At 39.1% G+C, this 14,600-nt stretch overlaps 1 protein-coding gene across 1 annotated transcript; it reads left to right on the top strand.

Moving 5' to 3' along the window:
* The first annotated feature begins 6,068 nt into the window (after positions 1-6,068).
* LOC140128731 (olfactory receptor 10C1-like) lies at positions 6,069-7,043 on the top strand. The gene has a single exon (XM_072150429.1). It carries the CDS (start codon positions 6,069-6,071, stop codon positions 7,041-7,043), a length of 975 nt encoding a protein of 324 aa, XP_072006530.1.
* Positions 7,044-14,600: the final 7,557 nt, after the last annotated feature.

Genomic DNA, 14,600 nt, shown 5'->3' with positions numbered 1-14,600 from the left:
ATAAGGTTATGTACAGTGATATACTCGATGATAGCATCTCTAACAAACCCCTCAAATGTTTTTCCCACCACAGAAGTTAGACTCACAGGTCTGTAGTGTTGTGGTGTTGGAGGTTTAGGAGTAATAAACATGGTGTTCCACATTGTGATCCTTGTGGCTTACTATTTTGTAACTTTATGACCTAGGAATTCTTTTAATTTCTTTAAGAAAACGTATCCCTTTGTGGGGTTTATCAAACCAGTTCTTGTGCATTCATTGTGGGATAGTTGAAGCCAGCTGAAAAGGTCAATGTTTCACTATAAAATTGACAGCAGCACTGTCACATTAGTGCCACCATCTTGTGTCTGGCCAACCGTGGCATCATTGGACCCTGTGCCCAGTTGCTATGACACCTGGGACTCTTACAGCGGGCTCCATATCTATCACATCAGGACCTGTGAAAAAAAGGTTACTCCCAGTGATGAACCCCATAAAGGAAAAATGCAATTTGATTAAAATGACAAATATGTGTCCCATTCCACTCTCTCTCCCTTTTTTGACCATCCTCTGTGGGGAACTAAGATTATTCTTTAATATCTTACATTATATGTTAGCTTAAACGACTCAGTTGCATAAGGCGGAAAGCAAAAATTGTTTGGATCATCATTGAGACATAAATGATGTGTTAGGAGAATCCGACACAAGTCACTCAGATTCGTCTACTTGGATTCCGAGGTCTGTTCAGCTACAAAACTCCTCTTTTCAATGTGTTTCTCCTGACTTACACATTTATATTGTCTGGAAATCTTATAGGTATCCTCCTGGTGTCCTATAACCCCAAGACCACAATGGTCTTCGTTCTGAGGATGTCCTACTAGCCACCAATGTTATTCCCATGATATACATGTAATACTTGTAGAGGAGGGCATGTTACTGATATGTTGCAGTTGTATCTCTCTGGTATATTTGGATTTGTTTAATGTCTTATGGTTGCTCTTTTGAAATTTGATTGATATTTATTGCCATTATCCATCTATAATTTTATTCTTCCTGCTTCCCAGCACCAATCAGGGGCATTAACAGCAGGATGGTTATCTTGAGCCGCACCCGGACTCAAACTTCCAATGAAGGCTACTCAAATCTGCAAACTCAAATTTTGTGTTTTCGGTCTGCTCAACACTACAAACTACATTTCCACAGACTTACGGGGTATGGAAGTTTTTCAAGGACTGAAGAGGAAGATGCTCTACTGAGGTTTTATACATTTTCTCAAGGGAGGAATGTAAATAACATGTACTGACCCTGCTCTTAGCATTAGGGAGACTGCCTCCTCCTAGGCCAAAAGAAGCAGAGCATGTAAACTACTTTATGTTTGGTCCACCACTCAAAAATTGTAAAAAAAGAGAATAATGCATGGTGCAACCCAAACCTGTGTAAAAATGCACATTTCCAGCATCATCCAACATTTCTGAGATGCTCACACATCTTCTTTCTCCTCCATGCGTGTTCAGGCCATAGAAGGACTCAACCAGCTGGCCACTGGCAGAGATTGGAGGAAGCTCCTCCCAAAATGGGAATGTAACTGGATGCAAGGGTATCATAGTATCATAGTATATAAGACTGGAAAAAGACGCAAGTCCATCAAGTCCAACCTTTAAGAATTAAATAAATGTTTTTTCCCCATAACCCGTGATATTTTTGCTCTCCAGAAAGGCATCCAGGCCTCTCTTGAACATGTACATAGAGTCCCCCATAACAACCTCCTGTGGCAGAGAGTTCCACAGTCTCACTGCTCGTACAGTAAAGAACCTTTGTCTATGTTGATGGTGTGTTTCCACATTCAGTTTTTCTTTAAAAAAAACTAAGTTTCTTTGTTCACTCAGACACAAACAAAACAACTCAGACCTGAAAAAGGGGAAATTCTCCCCGAAACGCGTAGTCCATATTTTCTCTGTCCCTAAATATGTTACTTGAGCATTTGTAAAATAAATATTTTGTTGAGAAATTTACGTAAAACATGCACTTATTCTGTCAACATTGTATATTATAAATAGCAGTGCAATCCACAATCTGGTTGTCCACACACTATCTTGACACCCGTGCTCTGCTGCCGCGGTCCCCGCTCCCCCAGCCCTCACTTACCTCTCCTGGCTCCTGTCTGTGCTCCAGCTCCCGGCGTGTAGGCCGCAGGCCTCCTTGCCTGCAGTCGCATGCTCTCACCACTAGAGGGCGCGCGCAGACTTCTCAAGCCTTAAAGGGCCAGCGCCCTCCTGATTGGCTGCTGCTAATCCGGCTCGCCCCTTATAACCCAGCACCTCCCTTCTATCCCTGCTGGATCTTCTCCTAGGATCTCCCATGGTTTCCATGCCAGGCTTCCCTAAGCCGTTCCTGTGGAAGAGAAAGCCCATTAGCGTTTCCAGATGCTTTCCTGTTTTTCCTTTGTGTCTCCAGCGTTCCCATACGCTCCTGGTGTGTCCTGTCTTCCAGCATTTCCAGACGCCTCTGTGTCTCCTGTCTCCAGCGTTCCCATATGCTTCCTGCTGTGCCTTCCAGGGTTACAGTCCAGCAGTGTCTGCAGTCCGTGCCAGCGTTACCAGTGTTCCTCTGTGTTGCTGCTGTCATACCAGGCTTGGACTGTTCCCTGCACATCCCTGTACCTTGGCTGCCACCGCGGGCCTCATACCATCTCCTGCGGTGGTCCAGAGGGTCCACTGGTCCACAGACTCCTCCCTCCAGACTCTTTCCATAGAGACTTTTAGTTCCGTTGTCTGTGTGACCCGTTACATTGATCAGGAAACTTTTCCTGTACACCAGTATCTGCAGCAGCAGATTACCCAACAAAAGTTACCCTTCAATATTCCTGATCGCCGTCCATTCCTGCACAATCACTGCTGCATTTTGTCACAATTTGTTGTTTTTTGTTTGTCCACCCGTCTCTTGATGATTGACCACAAGTTCTCAATGGGATTAAGATCTGGGGAGTTTCCAGGCCATGGATCCCAAATCTTTATGTTTTGTTCCCTGAGCCATTTAGTTCTCACCTTTGCTTTATGGAAGGTGCTCCATCATGCTGGAGAAGGTATTGCTCATCACTATCTGCTCTTGGAGGGTTGGGAGAAGTTGCTCTTGGAGGACATTCTAGTGCCATTCTTTATTCATGGTTGTGTTTTAGACAAGACTGTGAGAGAGCCGATGCACTTGGCTGAGAAGCCGCCCCACACATGAATGGTTGAGGGATGCTTTACAGTTGGCATGAGACAGTTGGCATGAGGTGGTATCGCTCACCTTGTCTTCTCCGAACAAGATGTTTTCCAGATGTTACAAACAAACGGAAAGGGGATTCATTAGAGACAATGACTTTCCCCCAGTCCTCAGCGTCTACTCTCTGTAACTCCTGCAGAATATCAGTCTGTCCCTGATGTTTTTTCTGTAGAGAAGTGGCTTCTTTGCTGCCCTCCTGGACACCAGGCCTTGCTCCAGGAGTCTCTGGAGTGTCACAGTGCGTGCAGATGCCTCACACCTGCCTGCTGCCATTCCTGAGCTCTGCACTGCCGAAGCTGAAACACTTTTAATAGACAGTCCTGGCGCTTGCTGGTCCTTCTTGGGTGCCCTGGGGCCTTTTTGATAACAATGGAACCTCTCTCCTTGAATTCCTTGATGATGCGATAGATTGGTGACTGAGGTGCAATCTTTCTAGCTGAGATACTCTTCCCTATTAGGCCAGTTTTTGTGCAGTGCAATGATGACTGCACGTGTTTCTCTAGAGATAACCATGGTTAACACAAGAGAAACAATGATGCCAAGCACCAGCCTCCTTTAAAAGAGATCAATCACTGACACCATGTTAGCTGCTCCTTTTAAGGCGCCTGCAATGAAGTTGAAATGTGTTTTGGGAGAAAAAGTTCATTTTCTAGGCAAATATTGACTTTGCAATTAATTGCTGTTAAGCTGATCACTCTTTATAACATTCTGGAGTATATGCAAATTGCCATTATAAAACCTGATGCAGGAGACTTTGTAAAAATTAACATTTGTATCATTCTCAAAACTTATGGCCATGACTGTAATTTGTTTTCCATACTGTAAATCCTATAAGATTTTCTCTCAGATGATTAATTAGACCTTATTCTTGTCTGTACGTGGGGGAGACTGTTGGAGCCTATCTGGGATCCCCAGATGAAGATGTTTCCACTTATGAAGGTATAAAACGGTCACGTTCTGGACCTTCATACATCCTCTTACTAATATCCTGACTGCACATCAATGGATGTGTCATAATTTTGTATGAAGCACAAAGTCCACATGAAGCAGTAATTGAGGTGAGCAGCTCAGATATTATCATAGTCAGATAATCTTTCCCTTATGTGGAAGTGTCTTAAACACTATACCATTCTTCAAGATGTCCAGAGGAGTTTAGTCTTCTGAAATCTTTGGTAACCTGTATCCTCATCACACAGATATGTGTCCCTCCTGCTCGACTTCTCCCCAGACTGTGTCTCCAGGACAGACCATGGACAGTAGGAAATCTACAATAGGATCCACATAAATCACAGCCCGATCCCTCACTCACACATTATAAAAATATTTGGATAAAATCTATATGGATAAAATACATGAAAAATCTTAAGAAAAATATATTTTTTAAAGAAATAATTTGATTTTGAGTTGCTATTTACGAAGGACCATAATTTTTTTTAAATGTTGTGGTCAATGTATCCAAAACGGAACTTGTTGCTGGTGGGATGGGATATAGTTTTTATTCATACTACTGTTCGATGAACTGAAATTATTTATTAGCTTTAATTTGTCTTTTTATGGATGCAACAAAAACTTTCACTTTAGTCTTTACTGAAGGGGATGTATAACATTTCATTTTTTTGTAGCTTTGAAATTTGGATACCAACCACTTAACCACTTGACCATTTTGCACCTTCCCGACACAGCCCATTATTTCAAATCTGGCAAATATCACTTTATGTGGTTATAATTTTCAAACTTCATGTTAGTTTATTAATAAAATTTGCCATTTTTTTTTTTTACTTTTAAGATTAAAAATGTTCTGCTTTTTTTAAAGATACAGTGCGGTGCAGTGCTCCTACCGGTTCCTCCTGGTAGGACCATATTGCAAATGGCGGTGGATTAAAGGGAAAAAAGTGGAGCTTCCTCAGTGCGTTGCTATATCAATTTCAGGCTCAAGCGATGTTTGATCACATTTTATTCACAACGTATCGATTGATGCACAATGCATTTCGGGGGCGGACCGCTCCCTTCGTCAGGTTATTAAATATTCTTGATCTAGTTGGAGGAGGAATATTGCTTGGAGAGAGAGGGTTTGTTGCTGCAGTGGAACGTGGTACCCCGCACCAACTCATCAGCCACCCTATATTACCACTGATTTTCAGTCAGCAATATTCCTCCTCCAACTAGATCACGAATATTTAAGAACCTGACGAAGGGAGAGGTTCTCTCCCGAAACGCGTTGTGCATTAATCGATCAAAAATTGGTTGTGCCTGAAATCGACATAGCAGCACACTGAGGAAGCTCCACTTTTTTCCCTTTAATCCACTGCCAAATGATCTATGTTGGCATGGATATTTATCCATTCCCTCGTTTTAGTATAATGTTAGAGGCTTAGGAGGCTAAGAACTGTGTGAGATTTTTCATATTTTTAAGAAAATTGGTAAGTTTATAGTTTTGAGGAAGCAGTTGAGCTTATAAGAGGCTTTGAGAGGTCTAACTAAAAATAAAAAAATATAGTTTTTTTCCTCTCATTTGTTTTAAGATTTACTATAAGAAAATCAGACTATGAAACTTTTTATTGAAGGACTCACGATATAGGTGATGTAGAAAAGTATCTTCCAAGTATGATTAGAGCTCAATGCAGGTCTGATGACTACGGAGTAGACGGTAGGCAGGTGTTAATTATTAGCCTTGTTCTAGGCTAATTGTTTTCCAGCAGACCCAAATATATTAATAATATTATTATTATTATTATTTATTTATTTATTTATTTTTTTTTCATTTTAATGTGGCATTAAACTTTCAGGTCTCAGACATAAGAAGTTAAAAAAAAATGAAAGCTGATTGGATGCCAGACTGGTATAGAAGAACAGAAGACCCTGACCATGAGGGCCTACAATCTACCAATAATATCACCTCCATCCTCCTACTGGGATTTCCTAATCTTCAAAATTACAAATTCCTCTTCTTCTCTCTCCTGGTTCTTCTATACTGTGGGACGATATCAGGAAACCTTCTTATCATGGTCTTGTATCTAGTGAGTAAAACCCTCCAGTCCCCCATGTACTTCTTCATTACACAACTATCGATTTTCGACCTCCTGCTGACCACAGACATTGTCCCCGTCCTTCTTCACACCATACTGTATGGAGGAAGTACTATCACTCTCATTGGATGCATCACCCAATTTGTTTTCTTTGCTAATTCTGTGTTCTCAGAATGTCTTCTCCTTGCATTTATGTCCTATGACCGGTATGTGGCCATCTGTAACCCCCTCCGTTATCACTCTATCATGAATCATATGTTTTGTGTGACAATAATTTGTATCATTTGGGTGATGGGTTACATCGGGACCTTGATCTGTGTAATTTCTATATGTAATCTGTATTTCTGTGGCCCACATGTTATTGACCATTTCTACTGTGACATGGAACCGATCCTGCAGCTCTCCTGCTCAGATACATCCCTGATTCATATCCAAAGTTTTATTATTGGAATTTTTTTTGCAATTTCACCTTTCACAATAATAGTGACGTCCTATGTGTACATTGTCATCACCATCCTGAAGATCCCATCCAATACCGGAAGACATAAAGCCTTCTCCACCTGTAGCTCCCACCTCATTGTCGTCTCCATATATTACGGGACATTAATCATGGTTTATATCTTCCCAAAAAAAGAGCAATCACTTACTATAGGCAAAATTCTGTCCCTGATTTATACTGTGCTGACCCCACTGCTCAACCCCATCATATACACCCTGAGGAACAGAGACTTTAAGGAAGCTTTTCATAGGCTGAAGCTTATTTTTTGCTTTGACTGATTAGTCTTTTAAAAATATTGGTCTGACCGTAAAGTCTGTTACTTGCACAAGCATAGCTTTTGGTCAGACGGTACGTGTGGAAATCTTTCAATTTTTTTGAGAATTGGATGGCCTTCAATTTAATATTTTAACTGAGCTTATAGATGTGTCTGACAGCCACTTAGCTGCAGTAAGGGTTAGGGATGAGCCAAACCTGGACTTCAATCAGAAGTTAGGGTTCGGCATTTGGGCTTACCCCTTCCGGTAACACACATGGTCAGTTCTGGCCTGTTCCTTACAAGAGATAGAAATTTTATCAATTGTTTGAAAACTCTAGAGCAAATAGCTGTCACTTAGGATGTATCAAATTTCCTCTCCTAAAAAGGAGGAAAGCAAAGTCCTGCCATTATGGCAAAGAAGACATCTTGAATCCACAGATCATCTTATCAGGCGTAGGACTGGGCATGAGGTTATTATTTTATGGTTATAACTGATATATTGACTAATTCTTGATTTTTATCTTATACATCTTGGAACGATAAGTAGGACGCCAAGGATGGTGCCATACATACGCTAGCCAGTACATGTAGCTCCAGGAATTTTTCCCTTTTTCCTCTTTTAAAGGTGTTTAGTTTTTCCATAGAGATTCAAGAAACAACCCAAAATAATTTAGCCAATAACTTAAAACTCATGTTGTCTTTATTAAAGGAAACCTACCACTTGAAGTGGCAGGTTTCTGATGGAAATACCGGGCACCAGCTCAGGGTGAGCTGGTGCCGGAGCTTATTTTCGTTACTGTTTTAAACCGCGGTATCGCAGTTTAAAACACTTTTTAAACTTTATAGCCGGCGCAGGCAGGTACGCGCTCGGCGCTTACCGTGCGCGTGGCTACATAGGAAGTGAATGAGAGCCGCGCGCATGGTAAGCGCCAAGCGCGTACCTGCCTGCGCCGGCTATAAAGTTTAAAAAGTGTTTTAAAACACTAACGAAAATAAGCTCCGGCACCAGCTCACCCTGAGCTGGTGCCCGGTATTTCCATCAGAAACCTGCCACTACAAGTGGTAGGTTTCCTTTAAGGTAACTAGAAAATAAGTAAATAAGGAGCACTTGTAGGGTGGGATTAATATCTGCTTTATTGGCAATATGATACAAGGTTACAAGTGCTGCTGGATGCCCCCGATGTTTCGGATCTCCCTCATGGTAAGTGAAAAATATAAAAAAAAAAATGTATCCAAAAAAATGCACATACAATGCCGGAGTCGTTCTACACAACGCACATTCAATCCTATTCTAAAGTTAAGACATTGCTTCAAATTATTTAAAACCTTCAGATATTAAGGAAGTATGACTGCCTCTTCCTCTGGCTTAATAACATGTCCATGTTCTACTGCACTGTCATATTTAAATTTGAGTAAATTGGCGCCAAACAAGGTCATGTGATGTTCTTACAACCCTATGGTTACAAACTATATTCATTCAGAATATAAGTCCATCATTGATACATTTTAGACCATTAATGACCACAGAAAAACAAGTATATTCCTTCTTCATTGGTTGTGTCAATTTTTTGTAAGGTTTTCTGCTTTTGTTCTGCTCTATTTATACAGTAAATTAAACAATAAATGAATAGTTATAATAAAATGTCCAATATTCTTTTTATTTACTTAATTCTATTTTCTTTAAAACTGTTTACATTTCTCTTCAATCGGCATCTGTAGATACCCAGCCGATCTATGGATGCCGATTGAAGGATCGGTTCTCTCAATCTTATGTGAGTTCTTAATTTTTGTTAATTATTTTCTCATATAATTATTTCTGCCATTTCATTCAGTCAGTCCTTGTGGGGTCAGAGTTTTTAATTTATATATCCAGAACATTTTGTGTTTTTTGAGTTTTTTTTAAAATGATCACATGTATTATCCTCAACTTTTGTCTATTGGGGTAATTTTATTCTGATTTTCATTGTTATGATTCATTTTTATGTGTTTCATGTTTATTATATCCCGATTTAAAATGACATCTATGCGTATATATTCTCTTATGTAGATCTTGTATTGTCCTTTGCTATTGTTTATTGCAGGGACATGTAAAGACATATATTTTAAGTTCTGATTTGCATGATGGTTTGGGTAGTTTGTTTGCATCAGATACAATTCCTTTGATTACACTTGTAGGCTCCTTTTTTACATTTTTTCTTTGCTATTATGATATTGCCTACTGTTTTTTTTGTCTTTATTAGAGAAGAGCGAGTATACTCGTCCGAGCTTGATGCTCGTTCGAGTATTAGCATGCTCGAAACTGCTAGTTGCTCGGACGAGTATCTCGCCTGCTCGAGATCGAGCATTTACTTAAGAAAACACAGTGAAGAACAGTGAAGAATACAATGAAAACAGTGAAGACAGTGAGCACAATGAACACAGGATCATTTACCTGAAGAACACAGTGAAGAACACAGTGAAGAACACATTGCAGATGTTTCCATACATCTGCAATGTGTTCTTCACACATATTGTTCTTCAAATACTATTGTGAAGAACACCGTTCTGCACTAATGTCTTCGGATAAGTGAGCAGATCTGCAATGTGTTCTTCACTGTGTTCTTTCAATGTGTTTTTTCAGTGAAAACATCTGCAAACATCTGCAACGTGTTCTTCTTCACTGTGTTCTTTCAATGTGTTCTTTCAGTGAAAAATGCTCGAGTCTCCCATTGACTTCAATGGGGTTCGTTATTCGATACGAGCACTCGAGCATCGGAAAAAGTTCAACCCGAGTAACGAGCACCCGAGCATTTTAGTGCTCGCTCATCTCTAGTCTTTATTTTTATTTTTTAACCTACTTGGAGCTAGTAGATTTTTCAAGGCGATGCCTCTCCTAAACATGATGAGAGGTTTTTTCTGGGAGATTTTTCCCAAGTATGGGATTGTCATATTTAAATTTGAGTAAATTGGCGCCAAACAAGGTCATGTGATGTTCTTACAACCCTATGGTTACAAACTACATTCATTCAGAATATAAGTCCATCATTGATACATTTTAGACCATTAATGACCACAGAAAAACAAGTATATTCCTTCATCATTGGTTGTGTCAATTTTTTGTAAGGTTTTGTGCTTTTGTTCTGCTCTATTTATACAGTAAATTAAACAATAAATGAATAGTTATAATAAAATGTCCAATATTCTTTTTATTTACTTAATTCTATTTTCTTTAAAACTGTTTACATTTCTCTTCAATCGGCATCTGTAGATACCCAGCCGATCTATGGATGCCGATTGAAGGATCGGTTCTCTCAATCTTATGTGAGTTCTTAATTTTTGTTAATTATTTTCTCATATAATTATTTCTGCCATTTCATTCAGTCAGTCCTTGTGGGGTCAGAGTTTTTAATTTATATATCCAGAACATTTTGTGTTTTTTGAGTTTTTTTTAAAATGATCACATGTATTATCCTCAACTTTTGTCTATTGGGGTAATTTTATTCTGATTTTCATTGTTATGATTCATTTTTATGTGTTTCATGTTTATTATATCCCGATTTAAAATGACATCTATGCGTATATATTCTCTTATGTAGATCTTGTATTGTCCTTTGCTATTGTTTATTGCAGGGACATGTAAAGACATATATTTTAAGTTCTGATTTGCATGATGGTTTGGGTAGTTTGTTTGCATCAGATACAATTCCTTTGATTACACTTGTAGGCTCCTTTTTTACATTTTTTCTTTGCTATTATGATATTGCCTACTGTTTTTTTTGTCTTTATTAGAGAAGAGCGAGTATACTCGTCCGAGCTTGATGCTCGTTCGAGTATTAGCATGCTCGAAACTGCTAGTTGCTCGGACGAGTATCTCGCCTGCTCGAGATCGAGCATTTACTTAAGAAAACACAGTGAAGAACAGTGAAGAATACAATGAAAACAGTGAAGACAGTGAGCACAATGAACACAGGATCATTTACCTGAAGAACACAGTGAAGAACACAGTGAAGAACACATTGCAGATGTTTCCATACATCTGCAATGTGTTCTTCACACATATTGTTCTTCAAATACTATTGTGAAGAACACCGTTCTGCACTAATGTCTTCGGATAAGTGAGCAGATCTGCAATGTGTTCTTCACTGTGTTCTTTCAATGTGTTTTTTCAGTGAAAACATCTGCAAACATCTGCAACGTGTTCTTCTTCACTGTGTTCTTTCAATGTGTTCTTTCAGTGAAAAATGCTCGAGTCTCCCATTGACTTCAATGGGGTTCGTTATTCGATACGAGCACTCGAGCATCGGAAAAAGTTCAACCCGAGTAACGAGCACCCGAGCATTTTAGTGCTCGCTCATCTCTAGTCTTTATTTTTATTTTTTAACCTACTTGGAGCTAGTAGATTTTTCAAGGCGATGCCTCTCCTAAACATGATGAGAGGTTTTTTCTGGGAGATTTTTCCCAAGTATGGGATTGTCATATTTAAATTTGAGTAAATTGGCGCCAAACAAGGTCATGTGATGTTCTTACAACCCTATGGTTACAAACTACATTCATTCAGAATATAAGTCCATCATTGATACATTTTAGACCATTAATGACCACAGAAAAACAAGTATATTCCTTCATCATTGGTTGTGTCAATTTTTTGTAAGGTTTTGTGCTTTTGTTCTGCTCTATTTATACAGTAAATTAAACAATAAATGAATAGTTATAATAAAATGTCCAATATTCTTTTTATTTACTTAATTCTATTTTCTTTAAAACTGTTTACATTTCTCTTCAATCGGCATCTGTAGATACCCAGCCGATCTATGGATGCCGATTGAAGGATCGGTTCTCTCAATCTTATGTGAGTTCTTAATTTTTGTTAATTATTTTCTCATATAATTATTTCTGCCATTTCATTCAGTCAGTCCTTGTGGGGTCAGAGTTTTTAATTTATATATCCAGAACATTTTGTGTTTTTTGAGTTTTTTTTAAAATGATCACATGTATTATCCTCAACTTTTGTCTATTGGGGTAATTTTATTCTGATTTTCATTGTTATGATTCATTTTTATGTGTTTCATGTTTATTATATCCCGATTTAAAATGACATCTATGCGTATATATTCTCTTATGTAGATCTTGTATTGTCCTTTGCTATTGTTTATTGCAGGGACATGTAAAGACATATATTTTAAGTTCTGATTTGCATGATGGTTTGGGTAGTTTGTTTGCATCAGATACAATTCCTTTGATTACACTTGTAGGCTCCTTTTTTACATTTTTTCTTTGCTATTATGATATTGCCTACTGTTTTTTTTGTCTTTATTAGAGAAGAGAGAGTATACTCGTCCGAGCTTGATGCTCGTTCGAGTATTAGCATGCTCGAAACTGCTAGTTGCTCGGACGAGTATCTCGCCTGCTCGAGATCGAGCATTTACTTAAGAAAACACAGTGAAGAACAGTGAAGAATACAATGAAAACAGTGAAGACAGTGAGCACAATGAACACAGGATCATTTACCTGAAGAACACAGTGAAGAACACATTGCAGATGTTTCCATACATCTGCAATGTGTTCTTCACACATATTGTTCTTCAAATACTAATGTCTTCGGATAAGTGAGCAGATCTGCAATGTGTTCTTCACTGTGTTCTTTCAATGTGTTTTTTCAGTGAAAACATCTGCAAACATCTGCAACGTGTTCTTCTTCACTGTGTTCTTTCAATGTGTTCTTTCAGTGAAAAATGCTCGAGTCTCCCATTGACTTCAATGGGGTTCGTTATTCGATACGAGCACTCGAGCATCGGAAAAAGTTCAACCCGAGTAACGAGCACCCGAGCATTTTAGTGCTCGCTCATCTCTAGTCTTTATTTTTATTTTTTAACCTACTTGGAGCTAGTAGATTTTTCAAGGCGATGCCTCTCCTAAACATGATGAGAGGTTTTTTCTGGGAGATTTTTCCCAAGTATGGGATTGTTTCTTAGGATGTTCCCATTTTTTGTCCCATTATCTTTTACATTTTCTCATGATATCCATAATATATTATGAAACTTTATTTATACTTCTCTAGTTTGTTTTGTTCACTTTTGGTAAGAAAAGGGCTTCTTATGTTGTTTGTTAGCTTTCTCGTAAACATTTTTTATTAATGCTGATGGGTAATGTTTGTTTTAAATCTTCTTTTTATATATTTGGTTGGTTTTTTTTAAGTTTTTTGTTATCAGTGCAGTTCTCTTTCAATTTTTAAGAACTGATTGTATGGATTGTTGTTTCTTAATGTGGGTACTTTATAGTCCAAGTAGCTTTCTTAAAATATGTCACTGTCTGAATTGCTCAGTCATCATAATTTTTCAAAATGTCAAAGAAAAACTCATGGCCCCTCTTATAATACACTGTCCAGGAGCCACTACCCCCTTAAAATATACCAGGAGTCATTATCCCCTCCCCCTTATTACATACCAGTAGCCATTATTTCCCCCACAACCCTTTATTATTTTGCCACCCCCCTTAATACATACCAGTAGCCATTATTATTCCCCCCATTACATACCAGTAGCCATTACTATTTCCCTCCCACCCCCTTTATTACATACCAGTAGCCATTATTATTTCCCCCCTCCCTCCATATTACATATCATTAGCCATTTTAACCCTCACACTCCCCCTTATTTAATACCAGTAGCCATTATTAGTCCCCCCCTTATTACATATCATTAGCCATTATTATTTCCCATCCACCCCCCTTATTAAATAACAGTAGACATTTTTATCCCCCACCCGCCCCTCACATTACATACCAGAAACCATCTTTACCCCACCATCCTTTATTACAAAATAGGAGCTATTATGTCTCCCCCCACCCTTACTATATACCATAAGCAGAATGAATATATATATATATATATATATATATACTCATCTGCTCCTTTGCACCAGCGGCAAACGGTTGTAGTGCATGGAGTAACGTGCCCAGCATCGGCAGAGTAATGACATCATTAAGCTGCCGGCGCAGGGACACCTTCCTGTGCTTCTCCTGCTGTAAAGAGTGACAGTGCAGGAAGTATCAGTGCGCATCACTTCCTGCTCTGTCTCGGCTTGCAGCTTCATCGGAGGACATCTCCTATACATACAGCTGAAAGCTTCAACAGGAGCCCGATGGCTGCCCTGATTTTATTCAGCGACAGCCGGAGGTGGGGGCCCTCCACAGTGATCGCCAGCATATTCATTACAGGAGGACGAGGGCTATCAATATACTGCCGCACAGTAGGCAGCCTATGACAGACGCGACCCGGGCCCTTCTCTTCCAGGGGCCCAGTCGTTAGGCCCCTGGCTAGCACTGACTGGACTATATCAGCACGCCCCTGGACTATATCACCAATGAAGATCACCGCACATAAGACAAGAGGACAAAGTGCTGGATTTAGTTTCTTTCCAAACCTTCGCGTAGCGTCTCATCTATATCATTCAATAGGCCCATAATCCTGTTTAGATCTGACTTACATTTCTATTTCCAGTTATTTGTTTTCCCTACTGTAAATCCTTACAGATTTTCTCTCAGAAGATTAATTAGACCTTATTTCTATCTGTACGTGGGGGAGATTTTCGGAGCCTCTCA

Source organism: Engystomops pustulosus, chromosome 4, assembly GCF_040894005.1.
Source record: "Engystomops pustulosus chromosome 4, aEngPut4.maternal, whole genome shotgun sequence".
NCBI classification, from domain to species: Eukaryota; Metazoa; Chordata; class Amphibia; order Anura; family Leptodactylidae; genus Engystomops; species Engystomops pustulosus.
The sequence above is the reverse complement of the archived record's forward strand: the minus strand, read 5'-3'. Positions and strand labels throughout refer to the sequence as shown.